The sequence below is a fragment of the Marmota marmota genome, unplaced genomic scaffold (genome assembly GCF_001458135.2).
Source record: "Marmota marmota marmota unplaced genomic scaffold, marMar, whole genome shotgun sequence".
NCBI lineage: Eukaryota > Metazoa > Chordata > Mammalia > Rodentia > Sciuridae > Marmota > Marmota marmota.
The window spans coordinates 6,433,930-6,459,196 of NW_026000048.1; the positions used below are offsets into that span (position 1 = coordinate 6,433,930).

The 25,267-nt window shown below is 41.8% G+C and overlaps 1 protein-coding gene across 2 annotated transcripts in view; it reads right to left on the minus strand.

Moving 5' to 3' along the window:
• The window catches only part of Prkcq (protein kinase C theta), a 74,202-nt gene that overhangs the window by 11,100 nt on the left and 37,835 nt on the right, over positions 1 to 25,267 (minus strand). For both annotated transcript variants that reach the window (XM_015495182.2, XM_048812647.1), the window contains 4 exons: positions 18,324 to 18,415; positions 16,569 to 16,631; positions 9,062 to 9,200; positions 2,383 to 2,571 (listed from right to left, as the gene is read on the minus strand). In XM_015495182.2, the coding sequence (XP_015350668.1) occupies positions 2,383 to 2,571; positions 9,062 to 9,200; positions 16,569 to 16,631; positions 18,324 to 18,415 (483 nt within the window). The remainder of the gene's footprint in view (positions 1 to 2,382; positions 2,572 to 9,061; positions 9,201 to 16,568; positions 16,632 to 18,323; positions 18,416 to 25,267) is intronic.

Here is a 25,267-nt window from a genome sequence, read left to right on the forward strand (position 1 = left end):
ATAGTAGAGGATAGGAAAGGCAGCAGAACACAACAGACACTAGTATGGCAATATGTAAATCAATGGATGTGTAACTGATGTGATTCTGCAATCTGTATATGGGGTAAAAATGGGAGCTCATAACCCACTTGAATCAAAGTGTGAAATATGATATGTCAAGAACTATGTAATGTTTTGAACAATCAACAATAAAAAATTAAAAAAAAATAAGGTATTGAAGTCCTTCATAAGAATAAGAATAAACTCACTGTAGGAATTGTAATAATGTTTAAACTAGCTTTACATAAAGTGAAACTGTTTATGTTCAAATCCCACTAGCTTATTTTTACCTTTGTCATCTTTTTTTAATTGGATAATTTTGAAATTAGCTTTCATTTACACGTGTTTTGTTTAGTTATTAAAAGTGAATTTAATTGGCCGTTCAGGGAGTTTCCTTCGTTTATTGCTTGCTTGGCTCACAGAAAGTGAAAGTGGAATGGAACAGCCGTTGGTTTTAAAATACCTCGTTCCATTAACCTGGGGCTGAGGATCCTGTGAGAGCTTTGTCTCTCAGAGTCAAGATCTCCATTCCCAGGTAGAGCCCTGGAGTACCCTCAAAGTTTCTAGTACCTTAAGCAAGTTGTCTCTTGTGTTAAGAGGTGGAAGTGTAATCCCTTGACATTTAATTCCAATTCTTCAAGAGAAGAAAGGAGACTAGTGAAAAAAGATGGGGATATGCTTCAAAGTTGTGATTTAATACCAAGTGATAGCTTCCAATGTTGAAGGATCTTGTTCCTTTTCCCATTTTTACTATAACGAGAACAAGGTTAAAAATTATTTTTCTAAATGATCTTTTTTAACCAGCTGACACAGGAGATTCTAGAGAACAAATAATGTTTTTTTTTTTCCAAATCCCTATATTCTGGGTCCACTTCTTTTAGATTTGCTGGCCTCTTGGCCACATGGATGGGTCTCTGATCCAAACATTTGCAGGAAGAGCACAGTAAATGTAGGCTTATCGTATTCATATATGTTGGCATGTTGTATTGCCGTATTCATTTTCATATTTTACCACTTGTTAAAACTCATATGTTATGGATGGTGTTTTATATCCTCAAAAAAGGAAAACTGGCATTGTATCTAGTATTCTATCTATATGACCCTTAATGATGGCTCCCAGGTGTTCTTAGTTCCTTCATTGGTTTGCCTTGGGGCTCCTCAGTCATGGCTGTGGTTCTCAGAGTACAGTGTCCATCTATACTACTTTACACAAATTTCTAATGTATCTTGGGTTATCATGGATGGGGTTCTGATTTCTGCTTGGATGGTAGCTTTTGGATTTGCTGCTAGGATGGCAGTAGCCTGGCCTCCCAGAGCTTGTTAGAGTGAGGGATACATGGATGTTTCCATTGCACAATGGGTAGGGCATGTGAGGGGTGAGCTGGTCTGCATGCATTTTAGACACTTCTTGAGACCATTGCTGGGTGGATGACAGATAGAGAGGAAGCATATTGCCTAATAGTTTTGATGTAATACCTAGTCCAGGGTCTGGACTGCACAGCCTGTATTTCAAAGGTTTTAGCCAAAAATGTCCCCAAGCATTAGTATTTCCATAGAATCTACTAGAAGGCATCACGAAGTCTCAGCTTGAACCATTGGTGGGTTTGGAGTGTGAAGCTGGTGGCCATGTGAGAACTGTCTCTTCTCCTTGCCCTTCCGTCCTCACTTGGTTTCTACCTGGTGTGGTCTGAAGCACCCTCAGTGGGAGAGGAAGAGAACAAGGACACAGTCAACCACACACAATTATCAGCCATCTCCAAAGGTGAGCAGTGCCAGCCGTGAACTCCAACCAGTGGAAAGGGAGCAGAAGTCTGAGCTTTCGTGTTAAGATGGACATGATCACTAAGGTCTTGATCAGGATAGTTTCAGTTTCTCATCTGAAACAGTGTTTCATGACCTATGAGTGACAATAGATTCATCTTTTACCTGAGCGTGAGCAGAAGTGTCATGTCAAGGTTTAAACCAGGGTCAGGGAAGATAAATTGGACTCAATACTTTGTATATGAGAAACAAAAGATTAAGTTTTAAGCTGCAAAGGGTGATCATTAAAAGGACCAACTATATCCAAGTAATAGCATTCAAGAGTCATGGAACAGTTTTGGAGGCATTTCTTTTTATAAATGATGCACAAGAGGGTTTGTCTCAAACTCCTTTTGATACCTAATGCTCATATTATTGGTGCCTCAGCTGAAACAGATAATGGTGGGTATACCATTTAAATCTAGTTCAATATAGTTGGTATTTGCTCTGTCACATGAAGGTCAGAATCTAGAAGTGAGTGGGAATACTGAGCAGAGAATCTACCACTAATCTTATGAAAACCTTCTTGACCACATTTCTTACCTTCACTAAAAGGTCCTTAGCCTCCTTCTCGAGCCATCGTGGGTAAAAGGGATTGTCCATGCGGATGGAGTGGAACAGCTCTTCCTCATCTTGCCCATGGAAAGGGGACTGGCCAATCAACATTTCATATAGGAGAACCCCAAAGGACCACCAGTCCACTGAATGGTTGTACCTCTGACCCAGCAAGATCTGTGTGGCCAAAAGGCAGAGACATAATTAATAGATGACGCTGGTGACTGATGATACTTCCAACTCCTCCAGGGCACTCAGTAAATGATGGTTGGTGAAGATAATATGTGGTCTCAACAGAGCCCACTCTGAACACTATCTCTAGATAGCTGATGACGGAGAGAAATGAACGTACAATGCCAAGATTTTTGAGTAAACACTGTAGAGTTTCAACTTCTGTTTTCCCTCTGGCTTTAAGAGAAAATGCTGAACCATGTTCTTAGCTTTCATAGTCCCATCTGTGACATGAAGACCTGGGTGGCAGACACTGGACCCAATAAAGCTAGCACGCATCTAAGTGCTCCAGTGCCTCTGGCATGAACATTGGAACCAAGTCCACATGCTTCACTGACTTCTACCCGGCCTGCGTCCCTGCACAAAGTCTTTGTGGTAATTAAGCATCCAGAGACATGAGCTGACCAACTCTTTGTCCCCAAAGCCTAGCTAATCATGACTGGTCAACTCGGGAGTCATGGTGTAGTCATTATGATGCAGAATTGAATTGTGTGGCTGTCATGGGAGAATAACCAAGGATGACAACTGTTCATATGGAGAAATCAGACATTCGGATTTCTCAGATCTACATATGGCTTGATGGCAGGCTTGGTCTATCTGCTAGGGAAGAAGTTTCAAGTCTGGAATCCCAACTAAATTTTGTCTTTTAAAATTCTATTTTATCACTGATTCATTTTCCAGGAAAAAAAGACGTTGAGTGTTGACCTTTCAACAACTTCCTTGTTTATTGTCGGAAGGTATGGAGTATGCAAGCCACACACTGAACATGCATCCTCAGTTCAAATTTGCCCTAAATCAGAGACCAAGTTCACATGCAATTTCCAAGACTCACCACAAGAGGGAGCCAAAGCAATCAAACTGCTCGGAGCAACGCATTGTAAACAACTTCATTTTGGCCATTCTAATGAAAAGAAATTTGGAGGACAGGAGATGGCTGTGGTGGAAAGCAAACCTACTAGACTTGGATGTTTGTAAAAAAAAAAAAAAAAGTCTTATGTTAGGAGGAAGAAGCAAAATGCAAAGCCACATAGGGAATGGAATGTCAGCTGAAGGAACACATGGCAGATGTTTCATACATTGTGTCCCTGGAAGGACGAGATGTTGTCATTCCCAGAGGAAACAGCTTGGGGAAGTGTTGTTTCTTGTTTGAGATTGCTCAGTTAGTTGAAAGCTCTCTTCTGAGTTCTGGTCTTGGGGAATTCACTGCCTGATTCTCTTTTCATATTTGATGTGGTCTCTGGTGTCTGCTCTGCCCAGCCTGGTAGTGCTCGCGCTTCTCCATTGGTGAAGAGACTGTGGTCAAGCAGCACCTGCTAGAGAGGCTTATTTCCTAGCTCAGTCTTACTGTGGTCTCTTCTTTTGTCCTTCTCCTTTCCCTTCCCTGTCTTTACTCCAAGAATTCAGCCTTAAAGGCATAACTCTAGGCCTGAGAAACCAGAACAATACCATAATGCCTTCCATGTCATGACAGGGTCTCTCTTTCTCCCCTCTGGTGAGCCATTCCTACAGCTCCTTCAGCCACGGAGCTGGTGACCAAGGTCTGCATAGATGTGCCTATTGGGGCAAGTGCTATTCTGATGCTAAGTGACCGCCCAGGGACCATGTTGTTTAGTTTCCAAGCCATCTCTCCTTTCTCCTAGGAGCTGCTTCTGTGTGCTAAAATCCCACACGGCTGACAGGCTAGTGTGTAGTAGAAAATAGGACGTTTCCCTGCTTTACTGCATCCCTATTTTTGTCAAAATGAGCTGGAGGTCTCCAATTATATACATTAGACCCTCCTGCAGTGGGATGTCAGGAGGAACAGTGGAGATTTGGAGAGAAGCACTGGGTCTCAAGAGACATAGGCTGCAGGAAGCACAGTTAACTTTTTAGATATTGTTCTTGACACTGCTCTGAAATGCACTTATTTCTGTGATCCAAATTCTCCTGAAAGGAGAGATCAGTGTCTGCTAGATGGCTCCATGGCCTTTGTCCCAGCTGCTTTGGGCTCTCGTCTGGTTGGCTTTCTGAGAACTATAGAGCCATTTCTACTTCAATCGGGGAGGAAATCAGAGACTCAAAGACCCAGCACAAGGCAGCCTGAAACTTAGAACAGCAGTAGGTGGTGGGTGAGATGAGGAAGAACCACCTGCCTTGATTTGTTTAGCTTTGGAAGGGAAGAGGGCAATGGGTGAATGAGTGAGATAGAGAAAAACTTCACAAAGTAGATGGCATGCCAGTGGGGTCCCCCCAAATGGGAGGATTTTGCTGGGTACAGGAAAGGAGACTGCAAAGGTGGGAATCCAGTGCAAGTTAGACCTGGGCATTTGGTGTGACCTTGGTGTGGCCACTTATTCAGAAAACAGCTGATGGGTGCCTGCTCTGAGATGCAGGGAGGTGACTTGGGACACAGTGGGTACATCATGGTCCCTGATGGGGAAACACTCAGTGCATTGGTCAACTGGAGACTCCTGTGCCCTGGCAACACCAAGCAGGAGACAATAGACTATTCCAGAAGCCAGCATAGGCTTAGTTTCAGGAGAACATGGCCAGAGGTGGGGATGACCATGACCAAGGAAACAGGATGTGATAATAGAGGTGGAGTAGGTGGCCGAGTTGGGGAAGGTGCACACATCCATGGGACTGGATGTTTCATCAGGGCTCTATACTCAGGATTTGGGCTTGTACTCAGCCGATAGTGGGGATTTCTTAAAGATTGTAAAGCACGTTTGCACATGACATGGGCAACTCTGGACTTGGTCGAGCAGTGGCTTCAAAGTGGTGCATGCCTTCAGAGTGACCAGGTCATCTCATGAGACATGGGAAGAAAGTTAGAACTTATATTTATTTTAGAGTAATTTTTAAAATCTAAAATGAGAAAGGAGTTAGGCTTTAAGAAGATTTACTTTGCAGAGTGACCTAGCACCCTCACTTCATTAGAACAGTAGATCTGGTATCCTGAGGGAAGGGTGGGAAACCTCATCTCAGCAGCAGCCTGGCAGTCACTTGGCTCATTCATTGACTTTCCATGAATCCTAGAGTGTTACCATTTTGGCTTCTGTTGTTAACTAAACTAATTTTCACAACATGACACGTCTTTAAAAAGTTATCTGCAAAGAGGCTTGGATTGAAGGTAATACAGTAATAATAAGGCAAACATAACATTTGAGTTAAAAAAAAACACTGAAATAAATAAGGCAATCATAAGCAGAAAGTAAGAAAATGGTAGCACTGATGTCTCTCTTACTCCCTGTACGAGATCTTTGTCAGCTACACGTGAGGAAGGTAGAAACAAGGAGGACCTCATTAGTTATGTTTTAGCCTACAAGAGGTGGGCTTAAAAAAATTGTGAATGTATCAAAAGCATTGCTTTGAATTATGGACTTGTATCCACTATTGTCAGCAATGATCCTTGCCTTAAGTACATATTATAAAATCTGTTTCATATTGTACCTCTGTGAAGTATCTTTTCAGTTACTGTAGACATGAAAACCAAGAACTAGAATAAATGAATCAGACCTTTCAATCCCAGAGTTCTGAGGTATCAAACCAAGATTTAAAAAGTTATTTAATCTAATATTAATGAAGCATACACGATTTTGTGCTAGTAATAAGTAGAATAAAAGCTAGTTTTTTAATACTATTTTTAGCTCATCTTCAATGTGATTATAGGCTTTTCAAGGCACGTGTTACAACACACAATCTGTATTAGTGGGAATGTGACTCATATAGATACATACACAGATTTTGGGGGTGCTCTTTTAACTGCTGAGAGAATATCATCAAAATATTCAAAGATATTTAAGGAGGATATATGGGTATTGGTGGGAATGAGTGGATGGAGGGATGGGTGGGATGGGTGTGGATGGAGGAAAGTCACATGAGAGGGCTTTGCTGGGATCCAGGGCAAGAGATGCTGATGTCCTAGACTGGGGGAGTCCCAGTAAAAATGGGGGGGAGACTAAAGGACTTTGGGGACTAAATTAAAGGACTTCCTTTTGAAGATAGAGAAGAAATCAAGGGAGAGTGTTAATTCAGTCAGAATGTTGAGGGAGTGGATAGCCAGGGGAGGTTCAATTTTAGGAGGTCTTGAAGTTTGCTTGGACCTGAGGGTTAAGGAAGAAGGAGAAAACTTGGGGAATTCCTAGTTCTCTATCTAGGCAACTAGATGGATGACATGTGGTTCACCGAGAATGGAGAAAAAAGGGAAAGGGAACAGGTGGAGGAGGGGAGGAAGAAGTAGAAGAGACAAGTGAGCTTGGGAACTGTATATCTGAAGGTAGTCAGAGAACTCAGGCAGGAACGTGGACATGTGGGTCTGAGCAAGAAGTTGGGGCTGGACATATTGATTCTGGAGCCAAAAGCATAGTCATGGAGAATTTACAGTAGGAAGAGCTGAGAACTGAAGCATCGGATCATGGGGAGAGAAGCATGCTTGAAAATAAGAGAGGGGCTGGGGATGTAGTTCAGTCATTATTATCCAAAGTACGTGTATGAAGACACGAATTGGTGTGACTATACTTTGTATACAACCAGAGATATGAAAAATTGTGCTCTATAAATGTAATAAGAATTGTGATGCATTCCACTGTCATATGTAAATTAAAAAATAATTAAAAAAAAGAAAATTAGAGTGAAGTTGGGGGGAGAGAGAGAGAAAGAGAGAGAGAGAGAGAGAGAAAGAGAGAGAANGAGAGAGAGAGAGAGAGAGAGAGAGAGAGAGAGAGAAGCAGCTAAATTCTAAAAGAGGCAGGTAGAAACAGACTCAGGAAGGAAGGTTTGCCAAGGAAAGGAAATAGCGCGGGGCATTTGTGGACAGGAATGAATAAGAGCAAGGTAAACGTAATGTGACATCCTAAGTGGAGAGGAAGGAAACAGAGTCAGCTCACATGAGGTTGAGAGGGTGACAATGACGCGGTCTGAGCCAAGCGAATGTTGTATAATTCTTGCTAAGGGAATTCCGTAGTGGAAGGGAACCTCCCCTCTGAGGTCTGCTTCCCTTGTGCCTTAATTAGCTTTGGCTTCACTTCAAACTAGAAATGGTTTACTGCATGATATCTGCATTTGTGCTAACCTGAAAGCAGCCCAGGTTTCTAATATCAGAAAGTTATTAAATCAATGAGCCGAGCTCTGTGAGCTCAACAATTCCTTGACAGTTGAAAGCCGTAATTTCTTGTGGAACAGAGGCCAACATTGCCTTTAAACAAGGTTAAATTAAAGTTAAATACCACATAAGCACAGTGCAAAACCACCCAGTTCTCAGACACTAGCTGCTACAGTTACGTTGGTAAAGATCAGGATTTGTCACTGAATTTGTTTCATCTGAGAAATCAAAGTGCTGACTGTCACTGACTTATTAGACGACCCTCCTGAACACCTGTCAATTAGGCCATTTACTTGTCTTCTTAAGGCTAGTGATTAGCAAGCCCTGCACGGGATCCTTGGGTATAAAAGGGGAGATTGCCCAATCTGCCCAGGTGAGGAAATGGCACAGAACCACCTGTGCCTTCTACCAATGTCAACCTCCTGGTTTTGATGTTGTACCCTAACTGTGTGAAATGCACCCTTTGGGGGAAGCTGGGTGAAGGGTACCACTTTTGCAACCTCCTGTATACATTTAATTACTTTAAAATAATAAAAAAAAGTTTTAGAAAGTGAATAAGAAATAACATTAGGTTTTCAAGCAAACATTCAGAGAGATGGAGAGAGAGTCAAAGATCTATAAAAGAGAGCAAAGAGGACAAGAACTGTGCTCTGGGAAGGATGGAGTGGCAAGGCAGGTTCTAACCACCCTGGAGTGAAGAGCTGGGGTGATTCCATACAAAGAGGGAGAGAGATGGGGGTTCAGTCGGATGGAAAGATGTCTTTTGAGCAAATACTGTTCCCGAGGGTGCTCAGATTATGATAGCAACTGTTGTTATTGCTTACTATAATTATTTTGGGGAGTGGGTGGGATGAGGTTTAACTTTATCTCATTTAATGTCTACAATAACATTGTGTCAGTGTTATACCCATTTTACATAAGAGAAAGTGGGATCTTGAGAATTCTAGCAATCTCTCTATTCTTCCACAGTACCAGCATGGAAATTGCTATTTGGGTCTTGCAATTAAACCCGTTTCCACCTGACTCTCGCCAGTGGCTCCTCTGACCAGTCTGAACAGAATGAACATGTTTTAAGGCTGGTGTGGGGTCAGAGCCATGACTGAAAGGGAGTGCTGGAGTCTTCAAGCCCTGGCGATGTCCTCATGAATGTAAGTTGCAGCCTTGGTAAGATCATAGGAGCAAACTATGTATGGCTATGTTTTAGCCAATAGTAAATATATATATATGTATATATATAAAATCTTGAACCCAAATATGGGAAACCTTCTGATTTGAGGGAGGAGGAAGCACTTGTCCTAGGTGTGCTGAGCTGGGATGGGCAGGCACAGGGCCTTCAAGGAGGCTTGACCCTACCTCCGGGGCGATGTAGTCAGGGGTCCCGCAGAAAGTGTTGGTCTTTGCATCTCCCAGCATGTTCTCCTTGCACATCCCAAAATCTGCTATTTTGATATGCCCATCTTTGTCTAGCAGGATATTATCTAGCTTCAAGTCCCTGAAAAACAAAAGCAAAAGCAAAACCACACTTGAATAGATAACAATTTACTTAAAATAAAATGGTTGGTCCTGGGGGCGTGGTAGCTCATCTTGGCACAGCCAGAGAGGGGGCCAAAGAGGGGGTGCAGGGGGAGCTTGGCTGGTCCTCCCTCCCCCTGGCTCACTGCTGGCTGCTCCTTGGTCCTCGGTTTTCTACTTGTGGCTTATGCTCAAGGCTTTCCCCACAGCCCCTGCTGTCCCGGCCAGCTGGCTTGGTACTGACCCTCCCTCTGACTTTTGTGTCCCCCATGCCCTGCTCAGCTCTGGTTCATCTCCAGAGCTCAATCCATGTTTCTTGTCTGCAGACTCCACAGGTGGTCTATAAATGTCCTGGCTTATCTCCCCAGTGCAGCACCCTTGACTTTTAAGAGGGCTTTCTAAAACAATGGACATGAAGAGACAGCTAAGAATGAAATGCCCTGGTGGGTGGTGGCTGAGGTGCTTGGAGTAGGGTGCTCTGCGACACGGTACACCATCAACTCGCCTTCACTTGTATACACTTGTACACACAGCAGGGCAGACAGGCCAGTTCCTCAAGGGAACAGTCATTGCTGCTCCTGTTTTTCCTTCTGGTTTACCAAGGAGTAGTGCTTCATGAACAGGGACAGAACCCCCGCCAGAGACTTTTGACGCCAGTGCCTTTTCTGGGGGGGAACAAAGCGGGAAAAGCCTTACAAAATGCTGTTTTTATGCCATTTTATACTATGGTTCTGTCTTTTTTTAAAAAATTATGTTATACTGCACCTAATTCCAAGTCCAGTTGAAGAAGGTTATTTCTAATGAAAAATTTTCTAGAATGAGAATCCCTCCAAACTAGAATGTCATGTCCATAAATTTCTCTCTCAGTAGAGTACTGGTATCTCTAAAAATAGCCAATTCTATTCTTCAATAAATGCAACAGACAATTTTTTTAAATTAATGAACCAATGTACACCTCTTTGTGAATTTTACTCATTGGCTTCTCTAGCATTATTATACAGGTACCCAAGTATTTGAGAAGTGACATCAAGTTCTCTCTTGTCTTTCCTTCAACAAGTTCAGGGACCTTGTTCCTTACATGATGAGGTTTTCAGACCCTTCCACCTCCAGATGTCTTGAATTTGTTTTATTCTTGAGAGGTGATGTTTGGACTGGAAACACCGTCCTGGTGGCTGATCTCACTGGTGCAGATTCTAAGGCACCACTGCCTCATGTCAGGACCCTCACGCTTTTTGTCACGGTGGCCTAAGACGTTGTTCTGGTTGTTTCTGCAGCTTCCTCACACTAACAATTAATATTTAGTTTATTATAAACTAAAACCTCCAGTACTTTTTTTCATGACATTATCCCAGTTTCTTCCCATCCTCTACCTGCAAAATTGACCCTTTAAAGATGATTCAGGTATTACATTGACTTGTCATCAATTACTTTCAAGTTTTATCTTTTTTTAATCTTATCTAAGATTTTAGTTAATAGAATTTCATGAATTCTAGTTTGTCATATAACATCTAACTTCATTTCCGGTTTTGTTATTGTCTGGGAATTTCTGAACTTTCTGAGATCCACTGTTGTTAAGGTGAGGGGATGTGGCTGCTGGAGACTACAGCTGCTCTCATTGGTTAACTAATGTGACTTGGGAGAGAGCAGGGGTAGGTGCTCTTCTCATCTCTTAGGGGACCTCCTCTTGGAGGACTTGCCCAGCCTCCCTTATCAGAAATTTTGCTCCCAATTAAGTAACCCTGTCCCCTCTACCTCAGTGGATCAACTCAACTGGACTATTCATTTCCTGTTTTTGGATGTTGGAATTGCACTGATCTGTCTTGGTGAAGTGCCAGAAGAGAGAAAGAAGATATCCAGGATTGCTTGTGGTATTTGCCCTTGGAAAATGAGACTACTTTGTAAAAGAAGAGGAAAATGAAGTAGTTAGGCCAAGAGCAGTGATAGAAGCCACACAAATCCAAAGAGAAACCGAGAGAAGGGAGAATCTGCCTGGTTTCTGCTGAGTTTGCCTTCTCAGTTATGGTTTCCTAATGAGGCCTAGCTTTTGCTTAAGCAGAAGTTCCAGTGTTATTACTTGTCCTAAATATTTATGATTTCTGAAAGTTCCCTTCAATGTTTGTTTTGTCTGTTACCTTTGTAAAACGGGAAGCTTCTTTAGGATGGAAACATATTGCTTCTTATTTATTGTAATTGAACCGGGCTCTGCTAACAGTACCGCATGCACCGGGCCCTCAATAATATTTGTGGAAAGAATTAATCCCCAAACAGTGATTATCAGTTGCAATGAATGGCTCACTAAATGCTCCCCTTAATTGTTTCCCCCACCTTCTGTAACAGCGAGTTAGCTAGAGAAACTGAGAGTGGATTGCGGCTGTTTTGGTAGAGTAGAGATTAGCAGGTATCCCCAGGGTTGATGTCCTCTACTGGGCCAGTTGGGTCATCTCCATTATCAGGGCATCTCCCACATTTTCTGTCTGACCGCAAGGCCTGAAGTCCATCTCACAGTAATGTCATTTCGGATGTTCTATCTCCCGAGCTCAAATGCTGTCACACTTTCATAATCAGGACTGAAGATGCTCAGTAAGTCCAGATCTTCTCATTAGAGAGTATTGGTGTTCTACCTCCTCATCTTACATTAGATTGAAATACACAATTTCACTGTGATTTGTGGATTATATTCCACTAATCCCAATTATGGGTTAGGCTTATTTTATGCTAAGAATTTCAGGTTCGTTATTTAATCCACATGCTCTGCCATATTGATACCATTTTGAGTTTCTGCTATATGAAACATGCACACCATTTGTAGCCATGCACACATGTTCCCAGAAATTGGGGTGAAGGATGATTTGGGATCATCTCTAGATATCCAGTTCTGGTGCTATTCATAGATCATAAGAATAATGATCTAAAATATTAGATATGTCTAAAATTTGCATTGGATTTTCTTGTTTGCACATGCATCTTATCAGTTGATTTTCACAACACTCCATTTCTAATTATCATGATTTTTTTGTCCACATTTTTCCTGATGAAAAAACACAAAGGTTCTTAGAGTTGGTGTGATGTATCCCAGACAGCATGGCCCTTCAGTGGGCTAGGACACAAATGCCTTCCCCGTCTTTTCTCACATCCAGTTATCCCAAACTCACCTGGTTTTTCTCATCAAACTGGTTTAGCTAAAATATACAAGGATGTATTTTTAACTGGTCCTAAAAATAAATGTTCTCTGGGCCTCAGGCAAGGAAGAATAAGCTTCATGTCCAATTTTTAATCCATTCTCTAAAGTGGGACAGATGTTTTGGGGATTGTGTGAGAGAAGCTCATAGAAGCTTTGAGAGATGCAAGTCAGAATGGAAAGGTCTAGAAAGGCTGCCTTGCAAAGCTGGGCCTCCATGGGGATGAGGAACGAGAGAGGAGAAGGCCAGCCAGACCACCTGGGCCAACTGGAGATGCCACAGAACCCAAAGGCCTAGAATGTTCTGAGGAGTGTCAGGCTGCTAGCTCCTCACATTCACCCCACAGGACATCAGGACCTGGAATAGAACTGCAGAGCCCAAGGCCCTGGTTTGTCCCTGTGTGCATTTTTTCTGCTCATGGAGCTGCTTTCAGTGCATCAAGTGTAACAGAAACAAGTAAAAGCCTTTCATTCGGTTGTGCGGTCAGTACAAGCAGAGCTCTTCCACTCAGAGAGGTGGAGGGGGTCAACAACGGCTTCCCAGTTCCAGCTTTATATGGCTAGTTCAGTCACTCTACTTCTGCTCCCTGAGTCTCTGATTTATCACATATAAAACGGGGTTAACTATGTTCACTTGCTTGTCTCCTGTGACATCAGATGAGATAATCCATGAGAAAGCATTTGGAAGTGTCTTCAGGTGTATGGTTTAGATCCAGTTTTGTCAACAACAAAACATAACCTTAGATTTCTTTTCTGTTCTAACATTCTAAGGGTTGAGGCTCTAGAGTCTTCTCTTTCCATGTCTATGAATTTTTCAGGTCCTTGTTTTTACATTTAACCCAATTCAGGGTCTGTGACTGACGGTTTATAAGAGGCCACTGTCTTTCAGTTCCCAGCAGGTGGTGAAAGATGGTGTCACCACCTGGTTCTCTGTAGCTCATGCTCTCAATTCTTGCTTCTGCCCAATGTCATTGCCTTTTGTTAAAGTTGGACAAATTTGTTTATTTTTCCTCTATTTGACCTTCTTATTTCTATTTCTGTGCCTTTTCTGCAGTCACTTTTTCCATGTGCAAAGCTTGTTCTCCTTTATGAAATCCTTTTTTCTCAGGTAGGGATTTTGGTTGGCAGACTCCACTGACATCCACAGAGGGCTTTCCTTCCCTTGGCACTTGCACTTTTAATTGGAATCAGATTCCCTTGCACTTTTAAAGAATGTACTTCTTGTGTGTGTGTTTTTTTTTTTTCATGCAATTCTACTTTTAGAAAATTGCAGGAAGTGGCTTCATTAGGTGTTTGGGGTTGGGACTTCTATACATTTTGTGTCACTACAATGCTTGACAAAGGGATTTGGTGGACCCTCAGTGACACCAGTTGTAGAGGTTGAATTCTGGGTCCCCAAAACACATATACATGTCCTCACCTCCAAAACTCTGTGAATGTGACCTTGCTTAGCAAAAAAAAAAAAAAGGTCTTTGCAGATATACTTAACGATCTTAAGATGATTTCATCCTGGATTGTCATGGGGTGGGGACTAATTCTGTCAAGTGTGGTTCTAAGAGACACACAGAGGAGAGATATACACAGAGAGAAGGCCATATGGAGATGAAGGCAGAGATTGGAATGATGAGGCAATAAGCCAAGGAGTGCCTGCAGCCACCAAAGGCTGGAGGAGCAAGGAAGGGTCCTCCTCTAGACCTTTGGTAGGAACATGGTTCTGCCAACATCTTGATTTTGGACTTCTGGACTCTAGAACCTGAAAATAAGGCTCCAATTTCTTTTTTCTTTTCTTTTTTTTTTAAGAGAGAGAGAGAGAGAGAGAGAGAGAGAGAGAGAGAGAGAGAGAGAATTTTAATATATATATTTTTTTANTTTTTTTTTAAGAGAGAGAGAGAGAGAGAGAGAGAGAGAGAGAGAGAGAGAGAGAATTTTAATATATATATTTTTTTAGTTATCGGCAGACACAACATCTTTGTTTGTATGTGGTGCTGAGGATCGAACCCGGGCCGCACGCATGCCAGGCGAGCGCGCTACCGCTTGAGCCACATCCCCAGCCCAAGGCTCCATTTTCTTAAGCTACCAAATTTGTGGTAGTTTCTTAAGACAGTCTTTCAAGACCAATAGATCGGTTTTGTGAACAAGCTCATAAAAATCTTCATTGTTTGGTCAAATAAAGGAAATTAATAGAATCCCCTCTTTTAATTCAGTTGCCAAATTAAAAGTTTAGATCAGCGAAATCACATACAAGCTGAGAGATTCCTTGAAGCAAGTTAATCTCAGTGTCAGCATCAAAACTTCACTATGACCCATCTCTACATCCAGCTTGCTGCCTTCAACAATGGGGGTGGAACATGCAACCGATGGGCTAGCCTCATTAAATAGTCTTAACTATTTCATGATGCCTTTTTCAGGGACCTCCTATAACTTCATGTGCATACTAAACAAACACAATATTCTTTCTTATTCATGCCTAAGAAGACTCTCACATGTGGACACAGCAAGGGCTCCGAATGTTGATTGTGACATTAGAGCTTAACTTAGACCCTGACTGGTCTTTTTGTTCATTAATTTACAAGATGGTGTGACCAGAAAAATACTGTGATGAAGAGGAATAGATGCATAGGGGCACATGGGTTTTGAGATTCATGAGATGTTTTCCGGCCCTAAGATCTTTGGCTCTCTCTCCCTTCTAACTTTTCTAAATTTTCATGTATCCATCCATCCATCCATCCATCGCACATCATCTACTCAATACCTAGGTACAAGTATTACATTTTAGGTATATGGCAGGCATTATAAACACAAATTCAAAGAACCCATTGGTCGGGCACAGGGGTGCATGCCTCCAATTCCAGAAGCTCGAGAGGCTGAGATAGGAGGATTGCAAGTTCAAGGCCAGACTCAGCAACTTAGTGAGACCCTGAATCAAAATAAAAAATAAAAAAGGGCTAGGGATGTGCTCAGTGGTTAAGCATCCCTGGGTTCAATCCCCAGTATCAATAAATAAATAATAAACAAGCCAGCCTGTCAGCCATGGATCATAATCAAGGTTGTCAAATAATGTTCTTATATTTCTCAATTTCTTGATCATTAAAAATGAAAGGATATAAATCAGCTTCTTAATCTGATCATTTTGAAGATAGATTAAAAAAATAGGTTCAAAGAGCCTGCTTAAGAAGTCTGACTTCCCAAACCTCCTCTAGGTCTTTAATTCTGTGATACTAAATACAGCAGCCCTCATGTGGGCATCCCCTGGAAAAGTGTGTGTGTGTGTGTGTATGTATTTGTGGTGTTCCTCCTTCCTAACTACATTTCCCAGACAATGGCAGCATGCTCAGTGAGCACCAAAGCCTCAATATCAACCATCTCTCTGTGAAGCCTGCTGTTCTCAACAATCCCAGTGGAGCACAATGGAGCATTTATTGGTGATTCCAGGTCATTATTGTGAGTCTGTCACAGAAGAGGTCCCTGTGCTGGTTTCCAGTAGCTCAGTCAGATCCTCATCAGTTTCTTTTTCTCCCCCCCCCCCAATCTAGAGTGAGTTGGAAATTGGACAACTGTGCTTTTGAAGATATGGATGTTAAGTAAGTGTCAGCTATGTTTTGAGAAAAGAAGTGAGAAGATTGAAGTACAATAGCTTTCATCTAAGGACTTTGGCAGCAGCAGAGTATGAAATGGTATTGCACAATGGAGGAATTTTGGATTCAGGAAAGAGGACAGGGAGGTGTTCTGCACAATTCTCCGGGGTGTAGGATTGCAGGTTCTGTGTGAGAGTTCTGGAAAGAATGTCCTTCCCTGATCTCATAAGCATTGGTAGGTGACACAAAGCAAATGTGAACCAGAACAGGTGGTGAAAAGAAAACCAGTGAGGGAGAAAATAAGATGCTGGAGAGAAATTAGAGTAGTAGAAGGAAATCAGAGAGGGGGGTGAAAGGGAGGAGAAGAGTAAGGGCCACAATAAAGGACAGAATAAGGCTAGGACCTTCTTGTGTGGAGCCTGGAATTTCTCATTAGCTGGTTGTTGGCAGATCACCATCCATGTGTTCTGGGTGGAGAATTTCTAATACAAAGGCACACTCCCCAGCCAAGGCATAGCACCCAAGGGCAAAGATTAAATGAATGGGGCCAGGAAATTGGATAGCTTAGTATTTGTTTCCATAAAGCACAATTTACCTATAGACAATTCCTTTGGAATGAAGGAACTGCAGACCAAGGATGATTTCAGCAGCATAAAACCTGAGGGAAAGAGAGCAAAGGTTAAATGGCAATGTACTGACAGAACACAGCCAGCCCCCAACCCAGTCTGGTACCTATGTGCAGACAGTCCTTGACTAAATGGTAGACACCCATAATCTTGCTTAATCCTAACAAGGAAGATGTCATCCATTCTACACTTTGGAAATCCAGGACTCATGGTCTGTTAGCAGCATCAGCCTGGGGAGTATGAACCAGAGGTGGTGTCTTAAATTTGCCTGGCTTCCATCTGCAACTTGTTCTTTTATTTTAAACTGCAATGCTCATGCCTCTATTTTTTGCTAATAGAACATACACAAACACTCAGTGTCATAGTGTATGATAATACAAAAATAATTTTCTCCTTAATTTTAAAACTGGGCTTAATTTTAAAACTTGGAGCCCAATGGCTGGCTGTCTGCAGGGCCATTCCCAACAGACCTGGCTGGTTTGCTTTCATATTGACAATGTTGAGCCTGGGCAAGAAACATAGCCTGAGAGGTGGAAAGAGGATATTAGAAGATGCAAGTTGATAAGTTACTCTGTATCTAATTGGTGGCAGACTTAAAGGAAATGAGTTTACACTTCTCTAGTGGGATTAAGCACAGATATGAGGGAGAGCTTCCTGGAAGTGAGACTTTCTGGGTCTTGTGGAAGAGAGCAAAAGTCTCCCTCCTGGAAGACATTTAGGGCAAAACAGATCAGCAGTATGTGCCCCGGCCAGTTTCGTGCGTTACAGAGCTGGAGAGGACGGTGGACTGAGTGGATTGTTTCTAACACACAATAATGCCCAGTGATATTACTGCTGCAGAGATCTGATAAAACTATCTGTGGGGACTCTGTGGAGGGTTCCTGGAGGCAACAAGAGTGGCAAAGTGCTTCCCGCTAGATTTGACAAAACAGCCATCACTCCTGCCAGGAGTTTTGCAGGAACTGGTGCATCAAGTCTCTCTTTCAGCCCAGTTCACCCTAAACCACTCTGAGTGTTCAGGTGGAGGTGGGTGATAGATAATTGGGTATCAAGCAAAGAACGTCAGCAAAGAAAGCTGACACATATCTATTATTTAGAAATGAGCCCAACGGCATAGTTTACTTTTGCTTGAATGTCATAGTGTGTTTACCATTCAGGAAGTAGGACCCATGGGAGCTTGGTGCAGGCAGGTGCTGTGGAACTTAGTCCCACCAGGTAAACACACCTGCTCCATCTCACTTGCATCTAGGGCTGTTTAATGCCAAAGAAGGGGAGAGTTTATTCTCAGGTAGCGTTAAATGCTTCTTCTAGTTTCTTCCTTCTCATGTCCGGGGAACCAATTGCCTTACCCCTTTCCACTAAGCTTCAGCTCAAAGTTTCACACCTTGCAGACTTGTGTTCCATTTGATCACCTTCTTCCTAAAGGACAAATATTTGCTTCTGCGATCCAGTATTTAGAAGTGTGATGAACTGGGGTGGCTACTTAAGAAACCAAGTAGTTCTTTTTATAACAGGGAGATATGTAATAAATTGTCATGAATCTCAAGTTTGCAAACTGGGAAAATTGTTACCTGGTTTGATAATACTCAAGGTTTACCTGGCTCCTGGATTCAGGTGTGCCAAGTGAGGAAGCAGGAAAGATACCACATGGGAAAAGCGTTCTGTGGGCACTTAGTACACATGAACAAGGACTCCCCCCTCCAAACCCTTTATGGGGCTCTTACGTGGCTCTGGAAAGATCAAATTTGTGGCAACTTTGGATGTGGTACATTAAGTCTCCTCCGTTGAGATATTCCATCACAAAAAAGAGGTTTTCCTAGGTGAAAAAAACACAATCCCAACTTAGTTTCTGAAAAAATCAAGAAAATCAAGATGACTTTTTAAAATGGATTAGATAATTTCAGAGGAATTCATTGCATCTTGAAATCACTTATGAAAAGATTGTCAAAATGACTTAGCTGATCCCTAGTTTCCAACCCTAGGGAGCCTGGGGAATCTGGTGGGATGTTGGGTAACATTTTCCGGAGGCTTATGTGCTCTGATCTCGCTGATGGAGTGTGGTCAGCTGGACAACCGAAACAGTGCTGAGCACTTAGTGGGTACTGACCACATACCTACTAAAATGGACAATGCGAGGTATGGTCAAATCTCTGACTCCAGGTGCAGGGCAGGAAAACATCCATTCATGTTAGGGTAGTCACTGAGTGTGTTCTATGGGGGAGTAAGCATGGAAGGCTCATTCCTGCCTCATCCATCAAACATGAACGAGACCTCCAGGAGCTCCAAATTGAGTTCCACCTATTCCTCTCCAGTCCAGACTTTGCTTGTTGCAGAGCAAGCTGGTTCCTGGGCCTGTTACTCCTGGCAGAGGACCCCATGCATGATATTAGGACTTCCATTCTAGAGGGACAGCAAGTCGGAGCTATCAGAGGTCACCAGGATTCCAACCAGTCTCTGCTCCTTCGACTACATAACACATTATTTCTTCAACAAAAATAGTCCTAGCTCTTTGAACATGCTGAATTTTCAAGTGTTCTTAAGAAACGCAGGATTAGCAACCAATGAAGTGTGGAGGCATTTGGTACATTCATGCATGAATTTGCATCTGAAAACCTCACGTGGGTGATCTTTAAACATAATTAACCTTTACAACTGGATGAGAGACTCACGGAGGCCATGGGGTCTATGTGAGGTCACAATGCAAATGGTATCCTGGTCGCAGAGTGATATGAGCTGCTTGTCACTTGTTCTGAGGCTAGGTTTCCCCACAATGGGAAAAATTAAATATCGTGGCAATTATCTCAGGCAAGGCTAAGTGTCTGCATGCTTTTTCCAAAGCTGACCTTGGATCTACTTTCCTGGTTCCAGTAGGCTTTAACTATAACCCACTCTTGTCTTTTGTGGGGAGGCCAAAATCATGAGAAGATATAAATCATAACACTGATATTTCAGACATGGTGAGTATAATCATTTGCCTCATCTACATGAACCTGGTGTCCTTTTCCCGTAGCTCTTGACCCTCTAAGTACTTTGTAAATGGCTTCTGATCTATATCTTTTTAAAGCAAAAACATACTCTGCCCTTGGACAAGCCACAGGTGGCATCTTTATTTACATGCTCAGGAGAACAAGGGGTTAAAACATTCAGGGAGAACATTTGTAACAGCGCTCAGGTGAATGGTTTCTTCTCAGCGTTAGGATGCTTACAAATCCCAACAGAAGTTGAATTTTCACAATTTATTCACTGTTGATTGGGACCAATTCCACACACTCTGCACAGCATCCTGACCTGGTCTCATGCCTACATTAGACTCTGCACCCAGAGGTGAGTCCTGGGGAGTTGAAGCTGCTATTAAAGAGAGTCGAAGATACCCTAGGGCTTGGCCAATCTTTACTACCGTGGGCTTGCGAGGAAGACTACACCGATGTAGTGATTATTAATTGAACAGTAATGTAGGCTGTTGGCATGTTGGATGCCACATTTAATTTTACCAAGAGATTTGATGGTTCCCCAACAAACCTTTCAAAGAAGCCTGGTTCAGTTCTCATCTTGATATTAAGCCAAGGACAGTGCAAACTTCCATTGCTTATCCTCTCTCATTTGTGATATCATTTGGTGTCAGTTTGACCCTTTTGACTGGGTGAGTGACTGTCAAGTAAAACTTGGGTTTCTTAAAGTGCAGCAGGACTCCAGTCCCCACCTGGAGTCTAGCTTGGGGGGCAGGATGGGGAGACCCTGCTATTGTGTTTGGAAAGCTTGGGGATCTGCTCATTCAAGAACTCTTGGGCCTACTCTGAGCCCAGTGCAATGTGCTCTGTGATGGAATTAGCAAAAAATGTAGACACTTAAGACCAGATGGTCCTGAGGTCTGGATTTTGAGAAATCACACTTTGAGGAATGCATAACTGTTTTAAAAGTCAATCCAAAATCCCAGTCCTGAAAAGTAAATATAAATGTAATAGGATCAAAATTCTGTTAATGGCTGGGGAAGAAGTACTCAGAGATGAAGGTAACTTGTAGCTAACCTGGACCCTGCAGAACTCCTGGGAAAAGATCTGCCTGCTGGAAAACCTCTGGACTGACCTAGGAAGAACCAAACCAAGGAGAGTGAGACTCAGAGTGATTGGTGGGAACGTGGGCTTTGTCCTTACTCAGAGCTGAGTTCAAATCCCATCTACTTGTGACTTTGGACAAATCACTTTTCCCGAGCCTCATCTCATTTGTGAAATGGGGAAAATAATATTTCAACCTTCAAAGGGTTGAAAATAAAATAATATATAATAGAAAATGGGTTTATAGCACTCACTGGATAACTGGTAGCTGTTGTAATTAGAGGAAAATAAATGAAAAGCAGGTAACACAAACAAATAAAAACCCAGCAGCTATTTCCTGGAGGAAGGACATAAACAGTCCTTTGGCTCTTGAAATAAAGATGAAAACAGAGAATTCTATTTCTTTTTCCTTTGCTATCTTTTGGGTTCTGTTCACCAGTTGAGGGAAAATGCAAAGGAGGCTGGTGAAAGGGAACTGGACTTGGTTCTGGGCAATTTTACGTGGCTACTCATTGGGTGACATGCCAGCTGATGCAAGGGATTCTTCCAGGTGGGTCAAACTGAAGTTGGGATGGAGTGGGGGGATGGGACCTACATACCTGCCCCAGACTTTACTTTGCCAATAATTCCTGGTGCAGAGAGGAAATCCAAGTCTTGGAATTAGGATGTCACTAACTGGCTGTGTGATCAGCTAAACCAGCCCACCCCAGGGCCTCAGTTCCATCCTCTGGAAAATGACACATATCTGTGGGACCCTTGACTAAATTCTCCATTAGTAACTGAAAGACTAAAGAACATTTTATGGTTCTCTCATTTTCTTCTGGAAAAGATGAAATTAATAAACTGTGACTGTTAAGCACGCCACGCCAAGGTAATAAAGAAGATATTGGTGACAGAATTCTATGTTTGTAAAGTTCTAGGAGAGATGATTCAGAAAAAAATCCCACATATTTGAAATATAATTAATCTGTTAAATCTCATTGTTCCAGGTGTGAGATACCTCTAAAAATTTAAATTGTGCAATAAATATATCACTTTTGAAATACATATTATGTTTTTAGAATTCTATTGTTTTGAGAAAAGTAATAAATGAATGATTAGAGCATTTGAAAAAAGCAATGTATTTTTTTCTCTCTACATCCACACACACACAAAAATATGTATAGAGAGGTTATGTAAGTCATAGATTATGATTTACAACCTATTTTAATGCAACCATGTCAATTTTGTTGAAACACTGCAGAATTGAACACTTAATGGGTTAAGGACTACATATGAACCTTTTCTGAACCTTCCTCAAAGGAGATAAGAATTATGGCTGGTTTCATTATACCCACCTTCACCATCCAATGGAAGGTCATAAAACAAAGGTCAGAAGCCTTCCTCAGTTTGAACAGTCCCCTGTGCACGCTCACAGAGCTTGGATGTTGGTTGGGTGAAAATATCTCTGTGTCTACACAGGTATTTATGTTCCCAAGGATCCTGGACTGCTTGACATTTTAATCTGTGAGCAAAGGGTGCAGGAGCAGAGTGGGTCAGGAGAGAAAGTGGCTTCAAGCTGGTGGCCACGGGGGTGGCAGGAGAACTTTTTGATTGGCGTTTGTATTTTGTTTCTGAAATGTGTCTCATTCTCTAAGAAAGAACTCAAGCAAGCCTGAAGGGTATTTGAAAGAATAGGCACAAAGGAGTAGAACTTGATGAACTCTAAGATCTTTGCCTCAGTCTAAGCATTCTGAGTCTTGGTTTATTTCAGTGGTAAAACATAGCATTTTGTTGAGTGGTTCCTGGGACAAAGGAATTTTGCATTATGGAGATTTCCTTGCTCAACCAGGACCCTGTGGGACCAAACACACTCGGGTTCTTGTCAAGTCAAACACATCAATTTGTAAAGTGAGTGTTCCTGCCAGGTGTGGTAGTGCACTCCTGTAATCCCAGTGACTCTGGAGGTTAAGGCAGGAGGATTGCAAGTTCAAGGCTTGCCTCAGCAACTTAGCAGGACCCTGTCACGAAATAAAAAATAAAACGAGCTGGGAGTGTAGCTCAGTGGTACATCACCCCTAGGCTCAATCCCCAGTAACAACCAAGTCATGGAAAGTAAGCCTACTTAATATCATTCATGGTCTTTGGAGCAGATTCTCCAAATGTCCTTCCTTCATCTGCTGCTTTTATTAATCAAACAGTAAAGCTGATCTAGTGCCCTGTAGGTAAAGTTAAATCGGAGCTGGAATGTGACAGTATAGTTACACGAGGCCTCATGGAAGCAGGGATTCATTGAAGATGATGATGTGCTGTGGTTGGTAGGAGAGCTTCCGATGCACTATTCGATAGCATGAACCCACTTATCAACTTTCCATCGTACATTCTTTGCAAATGTGCCTGGGGCATATGTGCTGCTCCATCAGGGAGGCCACAAAAATGAGAGAGTCACAGGTACCCCTTGCTGTGCTGTCATCTTCTGACAACTGACTGAAGGCAATTATCAATGTGGATATTTTGTTGATAGATGGGTACTCAGACCTTTATGGGTTTTTTAAAAAAAATTTCTTGTTGCTTTAAAAAAGTATTTATTATATCCATGCAAAATCATTTAAATAAAACATTCAGTACCATCAAAAATTCAAAATAGCTTACTGTTTTTGCAGAGAATTAAGTATATTTGTGTAAAGAGTACTGTATTTCCTAGACCTTCAACAAATATTGTTCAGGCCCTGGCTGATGGAGCTCTGTGTTCCTCGTGTATTTATAAAAATATAAGATATCACTTTTGCAGGGATGTGCGATTCTAAAATTCAATTTCTTTTGTATTCATTTTCTTTGTTAGATATTTATATAAAATTTAGCAGCACCTCAGAAAACTTGGAATGGAATCACCATTTGACCCAGCTATCCCACTCCTTGGTTTATTCCCAAAGGACTTAAAATCAGCATACCACAGTGATGCAGCCACATCAATTTTTATAGCAGCTCAATTCACAATAGCTAAACTATGGAACCAAACTAGATGCCCTTCAACTGATGAATGGATAACGAAAATGTGTTATATATACAAGACGGAGTATTACTCAGCCTTAAAGAAGAATGAAATTATGACATTGGTAAATGGATGGAGCTGGAGAATGTTATGCTAAGTGAAACAAGCCAATCCCAAAAGAACAAAGTCCAAATGTTTTCTCTGATATTCAGATGCTAATTCACAATAAGGGGATGGGAAGAATAGATGTACTTTGGACTAGGTCCAGGGGATTGACCGAAGGGAAAGGGGTATGTGGGTAGAAAGATAGTAGAATGAATTGGACATTATCACCCTGTAAGTATATATGATTACATGATGGTATAATTCTAAATCATGTACAACCAGACAAATGAGCCATTATACTCCATTTATGTATAAAATGTCAAAATGCATTCTACTGTCATGTATAATTAATTAGAATAACAACAAAAAAACTGTGATAAATCAACTTTAAAAAATTACCAGTAAAAGTGATTTATTCAGCTAAAAAATGAAGAAAGGAGGTAAAAATTGTATATAAGAATTTAAAAACATTAAAATGGTTAGTGAATTCAGGAATTGGGAAAAAAATTCCAAACTACTTTTAAATAACATATTAGGTCGTTATGTCAGTTGTTTTCAGTACCAACTCCTTTAAAGCACTTTGAGCTAATTTTAACCCATGCTCTTGGTGACTGTCTTTGTGATTCCATCCTTCCTATGACCCTGTGAGGACACGGAGGGTAGGCTGTTGTTGGTAGCTGAGGTGGGGATTCCCTGGGGTGCAGAGCCATGGTGAAGGGTTACATTAGGTTCCTACCTCTATTTACTAAAGAGAAAGGTGCATGCATAATCTCATAGGCATGTCCCCCAAAGAAAGGTTTTATTTGAGGATTACAAACTGTTGGGGCTGCTTTTCTGACATTTGCACCTTTGTGGTTGTAAGAAAAGGGAGGGTTTTGTCGGGGCTGCCCAAGCCCAGGTTAGACGGGAACGTGCTCTGGCAGGCGCAGAGCTTGCAGTGCTGGGGTAAGGCATGCACCGTGGTCTGTGGGGCACACTGCACGGAGTCCAGAGCAGCTCACCTAAATGAGCCGCTGATACATACACGCCCTGTGTTACCGTGGCCACACCAACACTTAATTTTGGTATCCTGGAAATTTAGGAGGCTGGAGCAATCTTGAATCTGGAGTGCTGTATTCTTTTCTTTCAATATTTATTTATTGAGCTATGAATTAAAACATCCTAGGAGAACAGGTTTATTTCCTTTTCATAAGGATATATTATTAAAAAAATCCCTGATAATAATTTGTGTACTTTCTCTATCTAAACGTAGAATATGTGTGTGTGTGCGCCTGCACTTGAGGGAAAGGGAGAGAGAGGGCTCTCTTCAAGCCAGAAAACACATTCATTAGAACCTGTTTATATTTCTACTGTAAACTCTAATTAGTAAAATTTACTACCTTGTATAGATTCATTAGTGTGTGTCAGAAGTGACGTGCCTGAATTTCTAGAAGTCTGTGCCTTGCCATAGGGACTTGGGCTCAGATGATATTTACTGGCTTAATTGTCCCATAGGATCTTCTTGCATTAACTAACAAATTAATTTCATTTGCAAAGAAAG